General features: G+C 42.8%; 3 protein-coding genes across 5 annotated transcripts; 1 reads left to right on the forward strand and 2 right to left on the reverse strand.

Annotated features, from left to right (window-relative positions):
* Positions 1-3405: 3405 nt before the first annotated feature.
* On the reverse strand, positions 3406-7146 carry LOC129760401 (zinc finger protein 436-like). 2 transcript variants are annotated; one of them, XR_008740335.1, is made up of 7 exons: positions 6885-7146; positions 5022-6353; positions 4868-4957; positions 4460-4604; positions 4300-4383; positions 3860-4236; positions 3406-3801 (listed from the first exon to the last, which is right to left on the reverse strand). XR_008740335.1 is itself a non-coding variant. In XM_055758048.1 (6 exons), exons 1-6 carry the CDS (start codon positions 6996-6998, stop codon positions 3917-3919), a joined length of 2085 nt encoding a protein of 694 aa, XP_055614023.1. In that variant the 5' UTR covers positions 6999-7146; the 3' UTR covers positions 3803-3916. The 2 variants fall into 2 exon arrangements, 1 of the variants encoding a protein (XP_055614023.1); XM_055758048.1 differs by lacking the exon at positions 3406-3801 and having other exon boundaries at positions 3803-4236.
* Positions 7147-9108: 1962 nt separating this feature from the next.
* LOC129760400 (zinc finger protein 93-like) lies at positions 9109-14027 on the forward strand. 2 transcript variants are annotated; one of them, XM_055758046.1, is made up of 6 exons: positions 9109-9235; positions 9298-9440; positions 9742-11922; positions 11984-12107; positions 13442-13525; positions 13591-14027. In XM_055758046.1, the coding sequence occupies exons 2-6, from the start codon at positions 9327-9329 to the stop codon at positions 13869-13871; spliced, it is 2784 nt and encodes a 927-aa protein (XP_055614021.1). In that variant the 5' UTR covers positions 9109-9235; positions 9298-9326; the 3' UTR covers positions 13872-14027. The 2 variants fall into 2 exon arrangements, with proteins under 2 accessions (XP_055614021.1, XP_055614022.1); XM_055758047.1 differs by having other exon boundaries at positions 9228-9243.
* On the reverse strand, positions 13991-24606 carry LOC129760399 (glucosylceramide transporter ABCA12). The gene is made up of 10 exons (XM_055758045.1): positions 24385-24606; positions 24130-24313; positions 23588-24071; positions 23299-23531; positions 22485-23231; positions 22245-22425; positions 21376-22185; positions 21201-21308; positions 14526-14921; positions 13991-14460 (listed from the first exon to the last, which is right to left on the reverse strand). Exons 1-10 carry the CDS (start codon positions 24536-24538, stop codon positions 14113-14115), a joined length of 3645 nt encoding a protein of 1214 aa, XP_055614020.1. The 5' UTR covers positions 24539-24606; the 3' UTR covers positions 13991-14112.
* Positions 24607-24877: the final 271 nt, after the last annotated feature.

Genomic DNA, 24877 nt, shown 5'->3' on the forward strand with positions numbered 1-24877 from the left:
CTGCCTCCGGAGGCAGAGTACAGTTTTATTTCCGGGACAATTGTGGACTGTGCAATCGGAGCACAGGTCAGGCGGAATGAAAGCTCGACGATACAGAAACGGCCTCCCACTCCGTGGTGGGATGGAGATTGCTCGCGCGCGCGATCTGAAAAGTGCAAGGCGTTTGTTGAGTTTCGCAGAACCGGATTGCCAGAGAAGTTCCAACGTTACTTGGCCTTGGAACGCAAGTTCAAGAACTTGATCAGGGGCAAGAAACGGGGGTACTGGCGGCGATTCGTGGATGGGTTATCTCGAGAAACGTCTCTGCACACGCTTTGGAGAACAGCACGAAACATGCGAAATCACACACCTTCGAACGAAAGTGAGGAAAGCTCGAGTCGATGGCTGATACAGTTTGCGAAAAAGGTCTGCCCGGACGCAGCACCAGCTCAGAAAAACTATCGGAATACAGAGAATAGTTCCGAAACGGAGGATCGATTCTCGATGGTCGAACTTTCACTTGCGCTCTGGTCTTGCAACAATTCAGCTCCCGGACTGGACAGAATCAAATTCAACTTGTTGAAGAATCTGCCAGATACCGCTAAGAAACGCTTGTTGAATTTATTCAATAAGTGTTTGGAGCTGAACATTGTTCCGCATGACTGGAGACAAGTGAAAGTCATCGCCATCCAAAAACCGGGAAAACCAGTTTCTGATTACAACTCGTATAGGCCGATTGCAATGCTCTCATGTCTCCGGAAATTGCTCGAAAAAATGATTCTCTTTCGGCTGGACAAATGGGTTGAATCAAACAATCTGTTGTCAAGTACACAATTTGGATTCCGCAGAGGCAAGGGTACGAATGACTGTCTAGCATTACTTTCATCAGACATTCAATTGGCGTTTGCCCAAAAAGAGCAGATGGGGGCAGTATTTCTGGACATCAAAGGGGCATTCGATTCGGTGTCCATAGAAGTGCTATTCAGTAATCTTAACTCTTGCGGACTTTCACCAATTTTGAACAATTTTCTATATAACCTGTTGTCTGAAAAAATCATGCATTTTAGCCATGGAGAAACCAAAGTTGAACGAATTAGTTACATGGGTCTACCCCAAGGCTCATGTTTAAGCCCCCTGCTATACAACTTTTATGTCCGAGAAATCGATAGTTGTATGGCACAAAATTGCACGCTACGACAGCTTGCGGATGACTGTGTTGTTCATATCACAGGTAAAACAGACACTCAAATAAAACCTCCGCTACAAGAAACTCTAAATAATTTATCACATTGGGCCAGGAACCTAGGCATCGAGTTTTCGCCTAGTAAAACCGAGTTAGTAGTTTTTTCAAGGAAGCATTCCCCTCCTCAAATAGAGCTCCTTATGATGGGTAGAACTCTAACTCAATCTCTTAGTTTTAAATATTTGGGTGTCTGGTTCGACTCTAAATGCCTCTGGGGAAAACATATTAGGTACTTGACACAAAAATGCCAAAAGAGAATCAATTTTCTTCGAACGATTACTGGAACCTGGTGGGGTGCTCATCCACAGGACCTCATCAGGTTATACCAAACAACGATACTGTCGGTCATGGAATATGGAAGCTTTTGCTTTGGGTCCGCCGCGCAAACCCACTTGATTAAACTAGAACGAATACAGTATCGTTGTTTGCGTATTGCCATGGGTTGTATGCAGTCGACACATACGATGTGTCTCGAAGTACTGGCGGGAGTAATGCCGTTGAAAAATCGGTTCTTCGATTTATCGCTACGTTTCCTAATTCGAAGTGAAACTATGAATCCTTTGGTGATAGAAAATTTGGAAAGGCTTATGAATATTAATCCGCAAGTAACATATGTAAATAATTATAAAACTTTTAGTCAATTAGAAATAAATCCTTCTTTATTAAATTCGGACACGAGTCACTTTTACCCTATTAGCAGTTCCTTGATAAGATTCGATCTGTCCATGACCGCTGACATCCGTGGAATACCAGATCACGTCCGACCCAACATCATTCCTTCAATCTTTGCTTCAAAAGTACGTGAAATTGATCCTACAAAAATGTTCTTTACTGATGGTTCTAGAATCGACAACGCGACTGGCTTCGCAGTGTATAATGAGGGCTTTGAAGCTTCGTTCAAGCTTCGAGAGCCATGCTCCGTTTACACTGCTGAGCTAGCCGCTATTTACTGCACCTTGGAACACATTCGCACACTGCCCGTAGACCACTATTTCATCTACTCGGATAGTCTCAGCTCCGTTGAGGCGATTCGATCGATGCAACTGATGAAGCGCTCTTCCCATTTCTTGCTGGAAATTTCTGGGATATTGGGCGCTCTGATCGAAAATTCGTATAGAATTACCTTAGCTTGGATCCCGTCTCATTGTCTTATACAAGGCAATGAGAAGGCGGACTCATTGGCTAAGGTGGGCGCGTTACAAGGTGAAATCTTTGAGAGGATTATAACTTACAATGAATACTTTTCAATACCTCGCACTTTAGCGATTAACGCTTGGCAGTCTAGCTGGGATAATGGCACAAAGGGACGTTGGCTCCATACGATTATCCCTAAGGTTCCGACGAAGGCATGGTTCAAGCATTTTAACATGAGTCGCGATTTCATTCGCGTGATTTCTCGGCTCATGTCAAGTCACTGCCGGCTTGACGCGCACTTGTTTCGTATTAATCTCGCTGCAACCAATGTTTGCGTTTGTGGGGATGGCTACCACGACATCGATCATGTTGTATGGACGTGTGAAAGGTATGGTCAAACGAGGGCTTGGCTACTGGATACCCTCAGGGCCCGAGGTAGACTACCTGGTGTTCCAATTCGAGACATTTTGGCAAACTTAGATTTTGGATATTTGTTCCCAATTTACAAATATCTTAAGCTCTCTGATCTGGTCGTTTAGTCTTCCTGTTCACGTTTCTTTTGTGTGTTTACCTTATTTAACGTTTCTTTTGTCTATTTGTTAGAGATACCCCTATCATCCAACGGGTTCGACAATACCGGAAGTAAGGCTGGCCAGCAAAATGGAAATCTCCGCCAAACCCCGTTGCAATCGTAACAACAGCAACAGAAGGCCACCACCGGACCCCAATGGAAACTGTTTTCGAATACGACCCTTTTGTTACCCTTTTCCCCTTCCTTAGTAAATTTTTCTAACCGTTGAGTCGCCGCGACTATTACGGCCCCCTCCCCTACTAACCTATATAACTAAATGTTAAATCTATAGATACACTCGGCACATTTAAACTTTGTCAAAGTAAAAGGCCTAATAAACATAGTTGTAAATAAAAAAAAAAAAAAAAAAAAAAAAAACACTTATAACTTGAAATAAAAATTTGATCGTTTTCTATTGTCTTGGTTTTATTTATCTTCGAAAAATCTAGGGCTTAGAACTCGTGTAACCTCTTGGAGTCTGGCCTGGATCTAGAGTATTTATTTACCATCTTTTCAAGCCCAAACACTCTGCGCCCTACATCGAACTTGTTCTTTCGTTACTTACCTACATGGAAGTAAAAAATTATTCATTCCCGATTTCACACTATCAGGTGGTGGTGGCAGCGTGGCTCGCTTCGAAGCACGCAGAATCTCATCTTCACAGAGCTGACGATTTCAACGTTGATATACGGATAAACACATAAAAGGAACAACGTTAATTGAGAATGAAGTTTTAATAATTCGGCATTCGTGATTTTAATTAGAAGTTTTGATTTTATTTTTAACTTCCGGATTTAAAATTTGATTCTAAAGGAATAGGATATCTTTCAATGCCTCTAGCGATTAGTTTTGAATCAGAAATCAGCAGAAAATCCTAAAATTAAAGTCAATTTATTCGCATTGTTCCCAATTCATTCGATTGTGCTGAATACTTTTCTTTCGAACGAAACACCGAAACACAAAACAAAAGGAGAGACAACTCTTCACAGTTAGAGGTCCGACTTATCATCGTAGTACGACTTCACCGTATGGGGAAATCCGGCCAGCAGATGGTGCTGTTGCTGATTCGATAACGCTAGGGGATGCATCGGTTCCGAATTGTCCGATATGATCGAACTTCCCGGGGACATCAGTACCGGTTCGATGACCAGGGAGCTGGTTTTCGTTGTTCCGACTGGCGCCAACGCTGGTCCACCGCTGGTAGCTTCCCCCGGTTGGTGTCCCGGGTGGGTGAACTGCATGTGCTTTTTCCACGAGTTCTTCTGACTGAAGCTTTGATGGCAAACCTCGCAGTTGTACAGTTTGATACCTGGGGATGAAGGGTTTTGAATAATCTGTAGCATTTTTTTCCGTAAAATTATAGGTCGCTTACCAGTATGAGTAGTTTCGTGCTCTACCTGGAAACGTTTTCGAATGAAAGTTTTGTCACAATACGAGCACTTATACGGTTTTATACCTGGGAATAAAAATGAGAAAATTGTCAGTTTTTTTTATTTTATTTTAACAATTTATAGAAATAAATTAGATATCACCTGTATGGCTCATTTCATGTCTCATCCGGTTGGTAAAATCGCCGAAAGCCTTTTCACAATACCGACAAGGGAACGGCCGTTCCCCATTGTGAGTTCTCATGTGATAGCGTAGATGAAGCTTGGCTTTGAACATCTTCGAACAAACCTGAAAATATTTGTTATTAGGTAGGTACCTACTATTTTTTTTTTGTTGGTGTTTGCTGCTTGAAACGAAGAATGTGCAGTCCTAGTAATTGACCTTATTGAAGTTCATTCTAGGTTGTCGAAAGGAGAGATCAGTTGTGCAAACACCAAACAAAATCGATACCATGAGCTAAACCCGGCTTATTTGCTTGTTTGATTATGCCAATGTGAATATTCGTTAGTAGATAAGTACACATGCATTTTTTTTCAAGATGCAACACTCACCTCACACTTGAACTGAGGTTTCTCGATATGGTTAGACATGTGCGCCTTAAGACCTCCTTTCTGTCGGAACGAAATCCCACAAACGGTACACTGAAAATAAATAAATTCATCAAAAGTTCATAAGTTATTTTGATCATTATTCGAGACTCAATACCTGAAACGGTTTTTCATCGGTATGAATAGTCATGTGAGTCTTTAGGTTTCCCTTTTGTGTGAACGACTTGGAACAGACGGTACATTTGAAGGGTTTCTCGTCCTTGTGAGTGAGTTCGTGTTCTGTTAGCCGGGCTGCGGTAATGAACTGCAGCCCACAGAGGGCACACTGATACTTTTGCAGCTTATACAACCGCTGTTGGTGATTGATAAGGCCGCTTTTTTCGTTGAATTTTCTATAGCAGACTCTACATTGGAATGACTTGTCCCGGTTTTCTTCCAGCTCTGCTTCTTGTTTGTTGATTTGGTGAGCCTTTCGAGCATGCCCCAGTAGTTCAGCTTCCGAAGGGAAGGACTGTCCACAAGCTTGGGCGCAACACAGCCATCCGAGCTCTTTTTGAATAAATTCTTTTATCGGTGCTACTACAACTGACGAAGATTGCTTCTGAGGGTGTTTTTTGGCATGAGACCGTCTCCGACTGACTTCGTGGAAGCGGTTCTTACACTTATTGCACTCCCAAATAACTTCCAGCTGTCGAATACGCTCTTTGTGGTAGTTAACGCGTCTTTTTGAATTATACTTTCGTAGGCATCCATCACACAGGACCTTAGTCTGTGGCCTGAATGATTTTTTCTCGCGTTTTCGGATATGAACTTTGTTCCGATGGGTTTCCAACTCCTGTGGTGTATCGTATATCCAGAGACAACCACAGCAAACCGATTTACCCGGTTCGACTACTATCTCTGTGTAAAGCTCCTTTTCGTATTCCGTCATAGACAGGTCCTCGTCCGGTTTGTGCCTTCGTTTGTTCAGTAAAGGTTTATCGTCTGTATTTGCCGGTTTTGGCTTCGGTTTACGACCTCTCTTTTTCGGGGCCGGCTTCAATTCTAACGTTAAACTCTCTTCTTCAAAATCGCTATCGCTATTGCTATCACTGGAACTACTGTCAGATCCTGCGGAAAAATCTCTCCCATCTTCATCTTCGCTATTGCTTTCCGCTTCTGATTCCGATTGTTCACCGGTCTCGGCTAACAGAGCACCCTCGGTTATAGCTTCGATTTTTACTTCGGCAAACTGAAAAATGTCGCTGTCCTGGTCAAGCATCTCAGTCTTGGTGGGACTTTCCTGGGGCTCCAAATTACATTCCTCGTCAGATACGAGACCTGCTCCACCATGCGTAGCAGTAGTACTGGTGCCAAGCTTTTCGACCTTGCAAATTTTACGCAACTGCCTATCGCAATCGCGTGCCGTCTGAATGAACGATGTGAGCAGCTTCAACGTGTTGACACATTTGTTACAAATGTGAGCTGGCAAACCGTCGTTTTCACGAATCTATGGGAATAAAAATTGTTTGTATCATTAAGATTTGCCTTCTAAAACCCTCAAATTTTAATTACAAGAAATACTAAGCTCTATATTGGCTGAACAAGGTTCCAAAAAGAAATTGCTTGCTAATTTTATTGAGCGCATTTTAAACACTGGATATAAAAAATATAAAGAGCATTTCTAGGTGCGTTTTACGTGACTTCCAGTAGTAAATCAAGCTGTTTTGATTTTTTTTCACGATATATTTCGTCATAATTGCGTTTGTGAATATATTAACGATGAACGAAATGTTTAATTAGGATTTGGAGTATTTTCATAAAGTTCAAAAACTTAAACTTTTCACTTTAAGATGTTTTATTTTCACTGTGTCCTTGTGAGTTTTCGAGAGAATTTTTGAAGTCGATTGAAAACACCATTGAAAATGTTAAAATTAAAATCATTTAATATTCATTTATAATCAACTTATCCGAATGACAACTAAATAAGGGAAAACACCAAGAATTCATCACCAAAAAAGCCTAAATAAAAAGAATTTACCTGCAGGGAGGTGCACTCCATGATGATGTTGGCGATGAAAACATCCTCCAGCTTCGAGTAGACGGGAACAAGCGGCTTAGCGCCTGCATTCATACATGTTCGACAAACCTCCATCGGGGCTCGATGAACCGGATGTACGGTCACTTGCTAAATCACTTTTAAACCCGTTTCCGGATCGGTAAACGGTTGAATTTTAGGAAAATATTTCACCTACAAAACTTTTTCACTGTGGCCAATGTCAGTAACACCGAAATTTCGACCGACACAAACTCGAGAGAGAGAGGGTTTTTTGTTTACTCTCTAAATTTGAAATACCCAGAGTCCGCCTACCTTTTACTCAGACGTCGCCACATGTATGAAGCAGCCGACGGCTGATCTTAATGAACTCAGATATCAGCGGAAAAATTACTCAGATGTCAGAAAATTCGGCACTCAGAGAACTCAAGTGCTTGAAGGCGACAACTGAGTAAATGTTGATCAGTTTATGCGAGGTCGTCAGACTTGGTTTGTTTTTCTGCGGCAAAACTTGAACATTTACATGGTGAATATTTATTTTAAAGGTAATTTCTAGTTATTAATCCGATTTTATTTATATTACAGGGTTCTGAGACGAAATGATGTTGGTCCAAATAAATTTGCAAAATCTGAATCTGGTACGGCATACTGGGTCCCGGCCCGAGAGACGAAACCCGACGGGTGAAAAAAAAATTTCAACAAGTTTGTGGATTTTTTTAAAAATAAAGGTGTATGGACATTATTTTTACTTTTGTTATTTATCATATCAACAAATCCATCATTAGTGTGAATAATAATACAGGTTTTAACTATGCTAGCATGAAAAAGCGACCAAAAACCGCTTCAGAATTATTCGCGCATTCTGAGTAACCAAGACTCAGTTGTCGCGAAAAGGGCTGTTAGTCATTTCTGAGTAAAAGCCGTTTAGTCAGAACTGAGTAGGTGCGGTTTTGGCGACAACTGAGTAGCCGTCACTCTGAACTGAGTAGCTGAAAGTTAGCGAGTATATTTTTTTATTCTCTCTTCATAGCATGTATGAGAGAGGATTAATTCTCCGAGTGTAGTTGGGCCTGAATTTTTTCTCGTTTTGTTGTGTTTTTGTGATTCGTGATTCAAATAAAACCATGGGCGTAGAGTTTTCAGAAAATTATGTTCGGTTCAAAACTCTTGAAAGTTTTGGTAGATTTTTAAGTATTTTACAATCCATTCATTTTCAGACATTCCAAATATCCAGATTTCTGTAATATACAAATAAACTGAAATTATGTTGTCCGTTCCATTGGATAAAAATTTGAATCTTTTTAAATAAATTGAAATAACAGTAATCCGAGCAAAGTAAAACATGTCATGGGTAAATTAAGAATTTAAGTGAAACTGCCATTTTGTAGTAATCCTGTCAAAAATTTTAATTTTTGTCATTTCGTCGTAGATATTTTACATTTCGGTCATTTTGGTCATTTTTGTTATTTTTTTGAATTTTTTTTTGTTATTTCTGTCTTTTTGGGAAATATTTATTTATGTAGCTTTTGTAATTTTTATTATTTTTGTTATTAGTGTAGTTTTTGTAGTTTTTATTATTTTTGTAATTGTTATAATTTTTGTAAATTTTTTGGTTACCAATACATTTTATTTTATGTATTTTTTTGTCTTTTTTTAAATTATTGTTATATTTGTAATTTTGGCATTTGTAATTTTTTTATTTTTGTCATCTTTCCGCTTTTGTAATTTTTGTATCCAACAGTGGAAAACGAGTTTTCCACAAGTAGACGAAGAAGAAGAAGAAGAAGTAATTTTTGTGTTTATTTGTTATTTTGTAATTTTCGTATTTTTTTCAATTTTTGTCTATTTTTTTTATATTAACGTTTTGTTTTTGTCGTTTTTGCAATATTCGTCTCTTTTGTTTGTCGGAATTTTTTAAATACTTTTCAAACTGGTTTTTATGTCATTTTACTTTTTCAAAGTTTAAATGTGCCAAGGGTATTCGTTTCACTGGTTAGTCAGGAAGGGGGCCGTAATTATAATAGTCCCCATTTAAATTTTAATTAAGTTTTTAAAATTGCTTCAAAATTTTGAAAATGTGACAAAAGTATAAACATATAAATTTAAATAGACTTTCCAAATAGCAATTTTTGATGCTTTTTGTAATTTTTCAAAAAGTTTATAAAGCCATACGCGTGCGCCTCTCGTAATGCGTGCCATTAAATTTTCTGATTGGAATTTCCAGCCCTTGCAAATGTAGTTGGTGCTGAATTTTTCGGTTTTGTTTAACTTTTGTCATTCGCAAATTTCGTGATTTTTTTTTTTCAAATTTTTACTCGTTCGTTCTCTGCTAACATGTAAACAAGTCGGCCGATTTGTAGAATTTGTAACATCAAATAAATCCTGTTCTCTGTTCTAGTTTTCCTACATTCGGACTCTCGGAAGATCATGAACGTGTGCCGAGCCTGCATGGGACCGGAAACTGATGGACCGGTTCCGATATTCTCCAAACTGGGTGACGATTTCATCGCCAACATCCTGATCAATTGCGGATCGATTTCGGTAATTATCATGTATTTTGAAGAATAATTGAATGTTAACAAATTGTTTCTTGTTAAATCTACCATTAGAGTCAAATGCTTTATCAGTACTGATAACAGGGGAATGATTGAAAATTTTCTTCAAAAGAATTTTTCAGTTCTGCTAATTGACATACACCCAAAAATTTTCGTCCATGTTTTTTTTGCGCATGATTCAGACACGTCATCGACGACGAAATTGTTATAGATAAATGAACAATTTCTCGATTTTTTTTTTGAATCTGAGCTAACAACCACCTCTTTTCGAATCGCTACGATTCCAGATCACCGAAGATGACGGTTTGCCGGCTTTCATTTGCCAGAGCTGTATTGGTTTCGTCAAACAGATCGCCGATTTTGGCGAGCAGTTACGTGACTCGGACCGGAAGCTGCGAGAGTTGTACAGCATCAAACTAGAGGAAAAGGATCCTGATCTGATGTCTCCGAAAAATCCCATCGAAACGGCGCCGTTCAGTGTCAGTATCAAAGAAGAAGACGAATATAGCGATGCAAAGGTACAAAGTACCGATGAATTGGATCACCTTGAAGGTGATGTTGACGATGAATATGACGACAACGAGGAGGAAGAGGATGATGATGACGAGGAGGAAGGTGGTGGTTCTGAATCCGGAAACGAAAGCGATGTCCTCTCTGAAAAAGACAAAGAAAGGTTTACACTGGTTGAAATAGATCCAACGAGGTACATTTGTTGTGCACAAGGGTGCTTCAAAGATTTCGAAACAATAGAAGAATTAGAAGAACATGGGACAAAGGCACACATAAAAAGGAGGGATCGATCCTCCAAAAGAAAGATTGCGACGTGTAATATTTGCTTTAAAAGATATTCCTCCATAAAAACATTCAAACTTCATGAAAAATCAATCAAAAAGTTGTGTCATAAAAAAATCTACCAATGTAACCGGTGCTCTAACCGGTTTTACCAACCTACGATGATACGCCTACATAATTGCCGCCTTTCTCGAGTATTTAAACTTAAGCGAAAGAGTGATATTCAAACTATATGTTGTTCCATCTCCTGTAGCAAGGAGTTCAGTACTCATGAGCAGCTTCTCGCCCACGGCAAGAAGGTACACAGCTGGCGGCGAAGGATGTACAGCGAGTCCAAGTCCAAAAGTGCCGAATGCCCCATATGCTACCGGCGTTTTAAGGGTGCTATCAATGTAGAAAGGCATCGCATCCGCACCACTGTGGGCGGTGACTACAAATGCACAAAGTGTGACATGAAGTTCAAGAAGAATGTTACACTAATCGCCCACGAACGGAAACATGTTGCGGAGCGGCCATTTGTGTGTAACATTTGCAAGAAAAATTTTACCATGCAACAATACCTAGACCAACATTTAGCGGATGTTCACGACGAGGACAAGCCGTTTGTCTGTAAGCTGTGCGGATTTAGATTCAAGCGTGAGTGTAACCTGAAGTATCACGTAATGACTCACGAGGCGAACGCAAAGGAACAGAAAAACCAAGAAGAAGGTTCCGATAAGTCAGAAAGTGCAAACGAAACTGATAGCGACGAAGATTATGACAACAACAAAGAGGAAAAGATTGAATCGGACGATGAGGAAGAAGGGGACGATGACGGAGATATTTTGACCGACAAAGAACGAGAAATGTACACCCTATTGGATATACCTAAGGATCGGATTATATGCTGTGGCTGTTATTTGGATTTCGGAACAGAAGAAGAGCTGATCGAGCACGGTAAGATCAATCACACCAAGAAAAAACGGAAGAGTGAGGTTCTAGCTAAGCCTCATTGCTGCACCGTCTGTTACGGGAGGTACAAATCTTTCCGAACTTTCCGAACGCATAAAACCCTCGCGGCTGAATTGATAAACAAAAAAATCTACGAATGCATCCGTTGCTTCGTAAGGTTTCATCAGCCCAAGCGGCGACGACAACATGCCTATAACCACATGATTTTCAACGCCAAGGATGAGTTTCACGAGCAACAAAAGGTTTGCTGTGCCACTAAATGCTACAAAGAATTCGAAACCCAGGACGAGCTTCTCAAACACGGCCAGTCGGAGCACACATCTAGGAAGCGCCTAATCCCGGATTTGACAAAGCCCTTCGAGTGCCCGGTTTGCTTTCGATGTTTCGATCACAAACGGAACCTGATACGGCATCGATCACGGATCCTGAAAAAAGACGAGTACCAGTGTACGATGTGTGGCAAAAAGTACAAATCCGCCCACGGTTTGCAGGTGCACGAAATGCAGCACAACAATCTGCGCCCGTACTCGTGCGAGCTGTGCGCTAAAACGTTCGCCACTCCTGCGGCCGTCAGGCATCACATGATGGTGCACACGGACGAGCGCCCGTATGCGTGCTCAACCTGTGGCTGGAGCTTCAAACGGGAGGCGAACCTAAAGATGCATATGCTATCGCACACTGACGAGCAGCCGTTCAAGTGCGAAGTTTGTGGCAAGGGATTCAAGGTATTGATCTACAACCGTTTTTTAAGTTCTGTGTATGTGCTAATCTCATATTTTTTATTAGGGCAAATATCACTTGAAATATCATATGCGAACCCACACTGGAGAGAAGCCCTGGAAATGTCGGTTTTGCGAGAAATCTTTCGTTGATCACACCAACCGAAGGCGGCATGAGGTTTCTCATACTGGTGAGTGTTATAAGTAGAAGGTTTAATGAGAGTTGTACGCACCTGACCAACGTGAGCTTTTCAACGATTAACACAATTTCGATCTGGTGAAAGAATCATTTGAAACACTACGAAGCTCCACAGTTCATTTATAAACGGATCGCTTGCCATGTTCTGGAGCTCGAACATACGTCCAATTGCCCTAGTGAGTGAAAAGGAATTCATCCGGATCGGCTTTCAAAAATTAATGGGTGTAATAATTACACCTTAGATATGATTTTATTTTAAATCATTGAATATTATTCTTTCTTAAAGGAGGGGAGAAATCACCGTGAATTTGTTATAAGAAATTTTTGAGAGGCTTTATCGGTGAGTATTATAGATTTGAAATGATAGACGGATAGACCATAGGAAGAAAGTTACAAAGGTGTTGGAAAGCGCAAAGCGCAAAGGAGAATTTTTTGAATAGAAGCTTGACCACATACTGAAATTTTTGTCCCTCACCAATCAACTGTATCGAAGAAGTACCGAATAGAGTCGGCACTTTTTTCTGCGATGGAGTTGATTATGGAGCGATTGAACGATAAATGCTGAATAGAAGGCTTATCAGAGCAACCACATATTGACTTTTTTATCCGACCGGCAGATGTGTATCCACATCGCGGCCGAACCATCCATAATCAACTGCAGGCTCTATTCGGTACTTCTTCTTCGATACAGTTGATTGGTGAGGGATAAAAATTTCAGTATGTGATCAAGCGCTTCTTTCAAAAAAAAAATACTCCTCGCTCTTTACAGCACCTTTGTAACTTTTTTCCTATGGACTATCCGTCGATCATTTCAAATCTAGAATACTCACCGATAAAGCCGCCCGAAAATTTCTAAAATGAATATTATGTTTTGGACCTTCTTCGAGTAAAAACACAAGTTCATGTTGTTTACGCGAGAAGTGTGTAAGTATATTACGTGTCGAATTTTAAAGATGATCAGGTCAAAAAAAAAAAGCATGAATGGTGCATTTTGTGAAAATGCAGTCTAATTTTCTTCTTCTGGCACGCCTTCCCTTGCCTTAGCCGATTGTATATATTCTTCAAAATATTCGGTTAATTTAGTGCATTCTCGGGTCTGTTTAGCTTTGTGATACAACAATGTATTATGTCTTTTTTCGTGATTTATTGGAGAGAAGTATGATATGCATTTAAAAATATACAAGTGCAGTTAGGGTCATGAGGGTCATCATATTTTGAAATTTATTTAATGATTTGGTTCTATTAGATTATAAGATGAATCTTATGAACTTAAACAAACATATATCATTGAATATCTTTTTAATTAAATACGATATATTTTTTCAGGTATAAAACCCTACAAATGTAACTATTGCGATAAAAGTTTCATTCGTAAACGGTACCAGGTGGAGCACGAGAGTACCCACACAGGTTTGTATTTAGTCGTCCTAAATTTCCAAAAAGTTTTTTTCTAAACCCTTTCTCCCATTTACTAGGTATCAAACCGTTCCGTTGCGAATCCTGCAATCGCACGTTCAGCCAAAAGGCCGAACTCAAGAAGCATCTGCAGCAACACCCTCTAACCGCGGAAAGCCAATTGGCCATGGCTTCTCCGATGCCGGCAACATCGACGGATGAGAATTTGATGCCACCACCTTCGCCACCGCCATCGCAACAACCCGTGGCATCCGGATCCTCGACTCAGAACTATGGTTCCTCCGGTGAACTCATGGAGCAACTTGCCTATGACGATTCACAACGGTATTCTTCGCCATAGGTGGAATTTATAAGGTTCTGCTTCTTTTTCTATATTAAAAGGTATGAGACATAATTTGTTGGGTTGTTCCAATTCGTAGAGCTAAAAGAACTGTTCGGATGAATCAAGTTAGATCTAGGTGTCATTCTTCCATTTATTGGTTATTGATTGCCTATAAGCAATCTTCAAATTAAGTACGTAACAGCTACCTAACAGCTAGATTAAGGGGATGGATAAGATTGAGGAGATATGAGGACCTGCTTCAGCTTTCCACGAAACCCGAATTGACGTGTTCCTCCTCGTGGTTCTGTAGAATGTTTTCAAATACCTGATCCAGCAAGCATCGTGCCACCGTGTACCGCAGTTGATGTTTTTGAGCAAAAAGGTGCAGCTTCAAGACCAGCTCGCTTATGCTGGTGATTGAGGACGACGACCCAGTCGTATTGTCGCTGCCGGTGCCATTGCCAAGATTAATCGTAACTTGACTGTTTTTGTGCAGCTTTTCGATGCCTCCTTGCTTCCGCAGGTCTGGTTGGATCTTGCACACAAACTGTAGCGAATTTTTGTTCTGAATCAATTCTTGGCTGAGCCGGAACTCTCGTTCAATACTCTGAATAAAGTGAAAAGGACACCACTAAATAATCATGTGATTATCTATAGACTATAGGAACTTACCCTGCTGAGATCCACCTCCTTGTTGTCCTCCATGTAGATCGTGACCAGGTAGCTGTTGCCATACCGATCGGTTAGGCTGCCGGGCGTATCGACGGTGAGCAGTTTGCCATCCTTGAGGATCGCTATCCGCTGGCAGATCCGATCGATCTCGGAAATACTGTGGGAAGTGAGCAGAACCGACCGGTTCTGGGCGTTGAGCCGTTCGATCGTTCGGTACACGATGGTTCGCGTCACCGGATCCATGTCGCTGGTCGGTTCGTCCATCAGGATTAGATCGGTGTAGCCGAAGCAGGCTACCGCAACGCACAGCTTGCGTCGGTTGCCTCCGCTGAGGTTTTTCACCAGAATGCGCTTGTACGGTTCCAGGTGGTACTCCCGCAGGGTTTCGATGACCAGCTGAGGATTAGAGAAATAAAGTTACGGATTATTTATATATTTTTTGAATCGGCTATACATTGATTCCTCTAAGAGGTCAGCTATGTACTAAATCTTTAGTCAAAATAAGGTAAGAGTTGTTCTTGGTAGCACGAAGGAAGCAAGCGTTATGGTTTCTTTGGAAAAATTTACCATAGAGTATCACCTACTGGGTTGATAGAGTGATCTTTCACTTCATTTTATTGCGACCCAACTCAAAATGAACGGAATTCGAGCAGATTCTTTCGATTACCTCATAAATACAGGAGTTGGTGACCTCTAGCTATCAAGGGTTAATGTTACTCATAGGTTCTCACTGTCAAGACAGATGAAGCCAAATGGTGGTTCGAAAACAAGAACTGTAACCCGAAAAAGAAAGATATGATACACTTTTGTTGGGATCCGGAAGATCGGTCAAGTCCGACAAGTTGGAAGCGATGGGATCTTTAGCTAGAGTCTAGCTGCTAGACAATCGACTGCATTCTAGACGGACAACAAAGAAGAAGTAGACACAACATTAAGTAGACACAACATCTCTCAGAGGTATACTGTCCAGAGTGGAAGTCAAAAAGGTAGTGCGTAAGATCGTTAACGGTTATCGAAGATTGTTCAAGTATAACTATTTACCGTTTGGAGTAAAGTCTGCCCCTGATGCGTTTCAGCGGATTATGGAAGATATCATGATCACTAGGAAAACTCAAGAAGAGCACGATCGAATTCAAGAGGATTTCATCTAAGCATAGAAATAAGTGCCCTTTTCTCCCTTCTAAAAGTTCCTGGGCCTGGACCACAAAATCGACAAGGACTGTCTTCACCCTGATCCTGAGAAGGCGCAAATTAACGAAACTCAGCTTCGACCGATCTTTATGATGACCAGATTAAACTTTGATCATTAAAGCACTGTTTTTTTGCTACTGGACTGTTAAGTAGAGAAAAAGCCCGCCCGATAACAGCGGTCACTCGAACGTTTCGAGACAATTCAGTGGCGAAGAAAAGTGGCGTTTCTTGTACCGTCTGAGATCTGGGTGCAGTGGTTATCGATTCCCAAATGCGGTGGCAGATTCTTCATACCTACCACTTCGCCTTTTCGACATTAAGCTCTGTTGAAAGGAGTAATCAACAAAGGTTTCAGTGGTGGAAAAGAGGCAAATAAGTTATCGCTAATGACACAAGTAACATTGTAATGAGTAGACAAAGAATGAGAATAAAGATTAACTCTATTCCACCACTGAAAGCTGCGTTGAATCTTTCATTTTAACAGGTTATGGGACAAGATACCGATACGTCTGGATATTAGAAGAAAGTTAGTTCGAGAGCAATTAGCAAGAAGAGTAGCAGCCAGAGGGTCACCAGGAAGAGGACCATCAGCCAGAGGGACCAGCTAGCGCCGAGACGAGCCAATGTAGAGGGACCAACTAGCGCCGAGAGGAGCCAATCTAGAGGGACCAGTCAGGACGAAAGCCAGCAAGGAGGTACCAGGAGTTCGAGGAGATTCGCGGATCGAGAGGGTTACTCTCGATGCCTTCACGAGCCACTTTGCTGTTAGCAAGCATGAGCTCAAGTCCGACGGCCGGGAGGAGTCCCAAGATCTACTATCGGAATGGTTCAGCGCGAAGGTCAGGAGGTCCACCCCGGAACAATTGGGTGAGGCTGCGGTCTGCATACCGGAGCTGATCCAGGCATAGACGACCACCAGCGCAGAGAATCGGCAGCGCAGAGGCCACGAGATGCTCCAGGTCAGCCAGAAGGTGCTCCTGGAGTTCGAGGCTGGGGAGTCGGGTTTCGAGAGGGCTACTCTCGAAGTAATCACGAGCCACGATGCTCCTGGAGTTCAAGGCTGGGGAGTCGGGTTTCGAGAGGGCTACTCTTGAAGTAATTACGAGCCACGATGCGGTTGCTCATTTCCGACGGCCGGGTGGAGGACTCTCGGGATCTGCAATTAGGATCCGAATACTCCAGATTGAGGATAGCCCAGATCGGAGGTTGGAGAAGCTGCTTGTCGAGAGGGTCTGTGGCTTTGGAGGCGACGGTCAGATGCCAGCAACTTCAGAGATGTATTAGTGCCAGATTGGGCGCATGTTGCTGAACGTTGCCTTTCGGATTTTCGGAGCGATCAAGTCGAGAGGATTGTTCTCGTGGTCTGGAGCTGCACCACGGTTAGCATGCGTGAGCTTGTCATCGTTGGTTTGGAGCAGTTTTTGCGTCTTTGGAGTAGGGGTTTTGGGTGACGTATGGTCGCTATCGTAATCGACCAATTCTTGCTGCCGATTCCTGCCGAAAGATGTCTTACAGATTCTCGAAGTCTACGGTGGACACCATCCGTATGGTGACAGAGTACGCGAAGCGCGCATATTAAAAGAAGCGAACAGGTGTTTGTCACTGCGCCATTGTGACGATCGACGTTAAGAATGCCTTCAACAATGCCAGCTGGGAAGCGATTGCCAAAGCGCTTCATAGGATGCTTGTTCTCAATACTCTCTACAGGATAATAAGAAGCTTCTTCGAAAATCGAATCCTGACGTACGAAACCGAAACTGGGTTACGATCTACTGCCCTAACAGCGGGTGTTCCACAGGGTTCCATACTCAGACCTGTGCTTTGAAATGCCATGTATAATGAGGTGTTAACGCTGAAACTACCAGCAGGCGTGCAGATAGTCGGATTTGCTGACGATATCGTGCTCATGATTACCGGCGAAACAATCGAGAAGGTAGAAGACCTTGCAACGGTGTCCGTAGAAAGGGTTGGCATCTGGATGGAGGGAGTTAAGCTTCAGATAGCTCACCATAAAACTGAAGTTCTGCTCGTGACCAATAAAACAGTTGTGCCGAACATGGAGATTACTGTTGGAGGGCACACGACATCTTCGAAACAGCAGCTGAAATACCTTGGAGTCATAATCGCTTAAGTTTTGGTGCGCATGTCAAATACTGTTGTGAAAGTGCATCGAAAGTCATAGATTCATTGGCCTGGATTATGCCGAACTGCCAAGGTCCAATGAGTAGCAAGAGACGTCTCCTTGCGAGCGTAGCACTGTCGAAACTACGATACGGAGGAGCGGCCTGGAGCTCCGCGATAGAGGTAGAGCGCAACAGATCCAAATTACGGAGCACGCATCAGTCAATAGCCATACGAGTTTCCTGTGCGTACAGGACCATATCAGCAGATGCAGCTTTTGTCATCGCGGGCATGATTCCCATCGACATAACTCTGGCGGAGGATATGGAATGTTACAAAGCAAGAGCTGTTAGAGGAGTGCGTAAAATTCAACGAGCAGCGTCAGTGCGCAAGTGGCAGGAGATGGACGCATAGGCTAATCCCGAGACTTTCAGACTGGATAAATCGGAATTATGGAGAGGTCAACTTCTACCTGACGCAGTTCCTTTCGGGTCATGGGTGCTTTAAGCAATACCTTCATCGGTTTAAGCTTATCAGCTCGCCTTATTGCCCGGATTGCGTAGAAACGGAGGAATCGGCAGAACATGCTATCTTTGTCTGCCCCATGTTCAATTCAAGGCATCAACAACTTCAAAATTTGAACGCTGAAAACATAGTGAGTGAAATGTGTCGCGACGAACAGTCGTGGCGTGCTATAGTCGACGAAATCTCGCAAATCATGCGCGATCTGATAAGAGTCAGGAAATATGATGAACGGAGAGAGCGAGATAGTCAACCAAATTTGACAAGCTAATGGAAGGTCTTGGGCCTCGTATGACACTTCAATTCAAAAGCAACGCGATCTTAGGGCGCGGTATAACCCTAATCTGGACTCATACGTGTGGTGGGACTTAAAAGGTCTCACGTACTCAGCTACGATCTTTCCTGCAGCAAAAGGAAGCGGATATACCATTCGGGGTGGTCGTGTCGGGATTCTAGCTTGGTAGTTTCTCAATCGGCCATGCCTTGGTGGTTAGAAATCCTGCGAAAGTGGTTGCTGTGACGGGCGCGAGTTACTTTGAAAGCGTTACCTAACCGGCACACGTTTCGAGGTCCCCGGGATAGTGGATGCTGTGACGGGCGTGAGTTATTATGAAAGCGTTACCTAACCGGCACACGTTTCGGGGTCTTCCGTACCAGTCTGAAGTTGGCGATAGAGGAAAAGGAGAGGGAGGAAAAAGGAGAAAAAGGATAAAGCAGAACGATGATCAAGGAGAAATTGAGGAAAAATTGAGAAAGAGGAAAAGGGTGAGATGTATAAGTGCATGAGCACAGCCTACCCCTTGATTTAGTATCATAGGGTGAAACCAAGGGGCACATCTGGCACACGAAGCCCAAGGTGGTTTTAGTGGGACGAACCCACTCACGACAGCAAACACCCGGCTGTTATGGTTTGAAGTCAAATTTCCATCTTAAAAAAAAAGATTCTCGAAGTCATCGGACATGAAGCCTTTGAGGGGAAACGCGAAGAAAGCTGCAAGAAGTTATTTGTCTGGGGTTACCAGTAAACAATATTCCAGAAAGTAACATGCAAGATATGATTTAAAGTTCGCATGCTTAGGTTATCAGCCACCAGAGTCAACGAAAAGTTCGCAATTCTGGTGACCGTCAGCGTATGGTGCGAGACGAGAGCGACTTCAAGGGTAGCGATGACGATGATGGCCAAGATTCCGGCAATCCTGAACCTGAGACGCAGACGGTCAATCAAAGGTACTCAGCGCAGATGAGGAGCTACCACAAATCATCAGCAAAATGGAGCGCCGCGAAACAATTAAGGATTCTGGAAGACTAACAAGGAAGTGGGTTTCGAAACCCAGGATGAGAGCGAGATTTGAAAAGCGGTTAGGTTAACCCAGGTTAAAGGAAACCCATTGTGTTTCTGACACGAATGTTCGATGGAGCCAGCTGAACGATCGTGAGGTTATAATCGAACAGCCGTTCAACGATTTGATCGGATGATTTGCAGCCATCTCAGAGATTTAACATCGGTGCTACGGGCACTAAGCAATAACCAGGCCAGCCCGGAGTATAGCCCTTGGTCAACGAAACGTCAGCAGACGATCAGTCTGCCATCGACCGAAACTGAGACTGGAGTCCTGTACCATGCAGGAAAGGAAGGTTTGAAGTTAACAAACTACGTTGGTGTGGTTAGCACTCCTTTCACGTTAATGGATGACAACATCCCTTGCAACCAGTGTCTGAAAGAGGCGCGGATCCATCAGCGGATGAAACATCTGGACGTGAAGTATTCATTCATCAGGGAGATCGTTAGAAGCGGACAGCTATCTTTGTGTCAAATCTCCACTGAGGACCAGCCAGCTGATGCGTTCGCGAAGGCATTACTGAGGGCGAGGCATGCGGAGCTGTTTAGCATTCTCAATTTGCGAATTGAGGGGAGGAATTGAGACTTGAGATTTTAATCAAATTCGGATCCTCCGGAGACAAACGTTTTGGATCGGTCTGATCCACCAGGAGGGTATCGTCTGAAACCAATTCGCAACTGATGATTGCTGAGATCAATAGGTTGATGATGCTTAAACACGTTATAAATGTTTGAATCATCACACGGTTAAGCGAGACTACTCAAATTAGGCTCGTGGTAACACATCAGTGTTGTTGCCAGATATTCTGGGTAGAAGTATCCTTTTCTTCATTGAGAAATCAGTGCTTTCCCGATCAGGGCATCCATGTGAAAATAGTGACAAATAAGTTGTACAAGTAACATTGTAACGACTAGACGAAGAATGAGAATAAAGGTTAACTCTATTCCACCAATGAAACCTTTGTTGAATCTTTCATTTCAACAAGCTCGTACTGACTGCACTTTTTGTGTTGCTCATCTGCACTCACGTCTGCTGAGTTCCAACAGTAGACTAGATAAAAATTATAATTCTCGCAGAGACGAGCCGTGATCTAGTTCCCTAGGCTAAACCACACCAAATTCTGATGCTAGATCCTGTACGTTCCGAAAAAGCACACTTGTTTTAAAATTTAAAAAAACACTTTTTTTTGGATTTCGGCACGAAACACTCAACTGGATCGTAGAAAAGAGTATGAGGCATTTTAGTGGCTACTTGGATCCTCCGAGATAGCAATATGGATACTGGAAGCGATATATGTATCGGCAGTCTTTGCAAACCGACTCTAAACTGAACAGTGCACCAACAATAGTAAAAAGAAGTCGAATATATGGTTGATACATTCCAATGCTAGCTTGCAAGTTTATCGGAAAGTATTGGCGATCAACTACGCTCAGTAAGATCAGCAGGTAATTTGAGAATGGTTGCCCAGACCCTGAAACCCATTCATTAACTCGGAACCTACCTTATCGATGCTTTCAACGTTCCTCAGTCGACCGTAAAACTCGATCACCTCCTCCACGGTGAGCAACGGATCCAGAAAACTACCCTGCGGGCAGTATGATAGACCATTCTGAAATGAGAAAGTATGTTTTAAAAATGTACATTTAGGTACTTTTCGATTAAGATAACTGCCTCACCAATGAAAACAAACAGAAGCTACCGGCGCTCTGAAGCTGCTCCCCGGAGAGAATCGAAAAGATGGTAGATTTACCGGCCCCATTGGTCCCTAGCAGGCCGAAACACTCGCCATAGTGTATCTTGAAGGTGACGTCGTTAACGACCGGTTCACCCTTCCGGTAGCGTTTGGTCAGATGATCTACCGACAGGATCTGATCGGCGGTCACCGATTTCTTCTTCCCGTTACCATTGAGCACGGCTTCGTCCGAAAGGACCACCTTCAGCTCGTACGATGGACCGAGACCGGACTCAGCCTCGAGGAAGAACTTCTGGACGATCTTCTTTTCGACGATGATGTTTAGGATCATGAAGACGATTCCCATGACTACGAGGGCGATCATGTGCGGTTTTAGCAAAGTTGTTGGCGACTTGTAGGTGTCGATGTAGTATCGTTTGAAGATTTCCGCTTGGATGTAGTTCTTGGACAGTTCGATGAGCCCATCGGAGAGAGCGTGCTGCGGTAGGATCAGGAACATTCGATTGAGGAAGTTTCGCATGTGTTCGGAAGTATCCGTTTCTCCGAGAATGTCGAATAGGATGATGATCGTAAGGGTACCGAGTGCGGTGATCACGTTCAAGCAGAACAGTGACATGTTGGCGAAGCTAGCGTCGTTGAACAGTTTCTCGAACAGGTGTACCGCTGGAATGGTTGCGAAACCGTAGAACAGTAGCAGTAAACAAATACCACCGAGCTGATCTTTGTCTACGTATGCAGGAATAGCGAATACACTGAACACTATCAACGCAAGCACTACGGCCACCAGGAATATCTACGGGGTAAAATCATTTTTAGTGTTAAACAAAAAGGAGAATGTTTGGTCTTTAATACCATTGCATCCCACAGGTAGGTAACGCCCCAATAATATCCAAGTTTCACCCCAGATAGCCGTTGCTGCATTTTATCGCCGCGAATACGCTCGTTCACAATGTACACGGAGGCTCCGGCGATGACCAAACTGAACGCCACCAGCAGAATAAGGGATATTCCTGCATCGGCTACCTGTTGAAGACTACATAGAAAAACATAGAAAATCTTTCCAAAGCACACATAACATGAACGGAAACTCACATCGACGAAAGTGTAAGCTGATCTTCCTCGATTTTCAGTGGATGATTGGTAGTGCGAATGCTGTAAGAATCATTGCCCAGTTCAGCCTTCAACACTGCTGAGTCCAGCATGTTCAACCAGATCGGCATCGAGTGATAGCCCTTGTTGTTGTACCAAACTACGTGCTTGTCCTTCCGAGAAGTCAGGCCACCGTATCGGCTTTCGGGATATTCCGCCTCAGTCCGCAGCAGCCATCGGAAGGCATCTTCCGAAGCGTTGAAGGTGTGGCAGTTCGCTTCAACGTCGCAGTATTTCAGCACTTCGGAGTCAATCGTTTGCTGGAACTCGGTCCCGTTGCCAGATAAAGTGTAGAATTCGGCCGCATTTCGGTAAAGATCCGGAGAGAATTCGAGCACCTTATCGTGTTCACCCGGAGGCCGTATGGTCATGAAGAACATGGCAATGATTTCAAAGATTGTCGGCAGCACAAGAATACATATCAGAAGCCGATAGTTTCGGCGGAAATGAAGAAATTTTTTGCGCAGAAGATTACCAATCAATTCACCGGGACTCAAAGATTCCGTGGTAGGTTTCTCGGTGTGGAAGCCGTTCGCCGAAACTATGTCCGGCTCACCGTTGCAAGAAGGCAAACTTTCTTTGGAGTTCACTGAATTGAAGATGTTCATCAGATTTTCGTTCTTGACATCGTACGACAGAATCTGCTTCTGGTCCTGGAGAGTGTTCAACTGGTCGAAGAGTGATTGCAGACTGAAAAATGAAAGTTTACTTTTAATGTGAAATAAAAATAAAAATTTAAGGTGTAAGAGGTACTTACTCAATATTTGACGGATTGGTTCCGGTGTAGTTTATCTTGTACTCGAGTCGATTACGAGGTAGTTTGGTTGTTTCGTAACTCATTTCCTCTTGGTGGTCTAGCAGTTTGTTCAACTCCGCAACCAGACCCGAGTTGGCAGATTCCGACAGACTTTTAAGTGTCAGCTCCAGGTAGATCGTATTGGTGAAGTAGTTCTTCAGCTCCTCATGACTCTGTTCTAGAATAGCTTTACCCTAAAAAGATCGTCATTTTGAACATTCGTTTTACAAAATCAAAGGCCTTAACTTACATTCTCCAGCACAACAACCTTATCGCTCAACGATTCCGCCTCATCCAAATGATGGGTAGCTAAAATGACGGCACGGTCCTTACGCAACATTTGAATCAACTCCCAAATGTACTTTCGTGCTTTGGTATCCACACTGCTGCAGGGTTCATCCAAAATTACCAAATTTGGCGATCCAAGAAAAGCAATTGCTATGCACAGTCGACGTTTGAAGCCTCCGGACAGTTCGGAAGCTCGGTAGTGTTTGTATTTACCCATTTTGAGGTTATCGAGGGTCCGCTGAACCTCGGTTTCGAAACCCTTGGTCAGCTTGATCCGAGCGTACAGCTGCAGGTGCTCCTTGGCAGTGAGATTTGGAATCAGAACATCGTTCTGAGAACACAGCCCGATTTTCTCCGCGTTGTTCTTCATGCCGGTGATGAGGTCATAATCCAGCGGTAGATGGACGTCTCCTTCAACCGGAAGAATTTGACCCGTAAGAAGCTTTCTGCAAAGATAATTTGGGTTGGTTCGTATTTATGACTTCAAAATATGAGTGATCTTACATTATGGTACTTTTTCCTGCACCATTCCGGCCAAGAAGACATGTGACCTCATCACGTTTGAAGGTCACCGAAACGTTGTCCAAAACCTTCTTGTTGTTTTCGTAGATGACATCAACGTTACGAAGCTCAGCTCCAATACTTTTATCAAGCTTGATCCTACTGACTTTGTTGAATGTGGTGTCCTCTAAAAAACCATTGCAAATTCAGAAATTAGAAACAAGTATGTATATTTAACAAGAATTTTTGTCTCTTCACCGTGAGTCATCCGCTCGTAGAACCATCCGATCGCGAAGTAGATGGCCGCATCCAGCAGCATCATGACGATGCCGAACTGCAGATCGTTATCCTCGAACGTCCCGCTGAAGGCGGTCACAAAATTAGCACTGCGCTGCTGCAGCTCCATTCGCATGATGTGTCGCCAGGCGTAACAGAACGCGGTGGAAAACGAGAGACTCTGTAAGAACGACGAAAAAAATTACTGAAGGGACCTCGAAGTTGCTTATGGATATGAACAGCTCCACAATTAAAACTATTTGTTCATGAGAAATCCTTAATTCCTGAATTAACTTACAAATTTTCGAGGAATCCCATTTATTTTAGAAGCAGCTCAGTAGTTCATAAAAGTTGTCATACGGTGTTGAAAGAATTCATTGATCAATTCCTTAAAGAAGTTTCCCATGAAACTAACAAGCTTCTTACTCCCTGAAGAAAGCTCTTGAAAGAACTCATATTTAAGCTTCTGGAGGAA

This window comes from Uranotaenia lowii, unplaced genomic scaffold, assembly GCF_029784155.1.
Source record: "Uranotaenia lowii strain MFRU-FL unplaced genomic scaffold, ASM2978415v1 HiC_scaffold_6, whole genome shotgun sequence".
NCBI classification, from domain to species: Eukaryota; Metazoa; Arthropoda; class Insecta; order Diptera; family Culicidae; genus Uranotaenia; species Uranotaenia lowii.

Coding starts and splice junctions, on each gene's coding strand:
- LOC129760401 (XM_055758048.1), bottom strand. CDS start 6,998: ATGGAGGTTTGTCGAACATGTATGAATGCAGGCGCTAAGCCGCTTGTT. Junction 6,354..6,884: donor TGGAGTGCACCTCCCTGCAG/GTAAATTCTTTT, acceptor TTATTCCCATAG/ATTCGTGAAAACGACGGTTT. Junction 4,958..5,021: donor CCGATGAAAAACCGTTTCAG/GTATTGAGTCTC, acceptor ATTTATTTTCAG/TGTACCGTTTGTGGGATTTC.
- LOC129760400 (XM_055758046.1), top strand. CDS start 9,327: ATGAACGTGTGCCGAGCCTGCATGGGACCGGAAACTGATGGACCGGTT. Junction 11,923..11,983: donor TTTGTGGCAAGGGATTCAAG/GTATTGATCTAC, acceptor ATTTTTTATTAG/GGCAAATATCACTTGAAATA. Junction 12,108..13,441: donor GCATGAGGTTTCTCATACTG/GTGAGTGTTATA, acceptor ATATTTTTTCAG/GTATAAAACCCTACAAATGT.
- LOC129760399 (XM_055758045.1), bottom strand. CDS start 24,538: ATGCGAATGGAGCTGCAGCAGCGCAGTGCTAATTTTGTGACCGCCTTC. Junction 23,232..23,298: donor ACCAATCCGTCAAATATTGA/GTAAGTACCTCT, acceptor TTCATTTTTCAG/TCTGCAATCACTCTTCGACC. Junction 22,186..22,244: donor CCTACCTGTGGGATGCAATG/GTATTAAAGACC, acceptor TTTACCCCGTAG/ATATTCCTGGTGGCCGTAGT.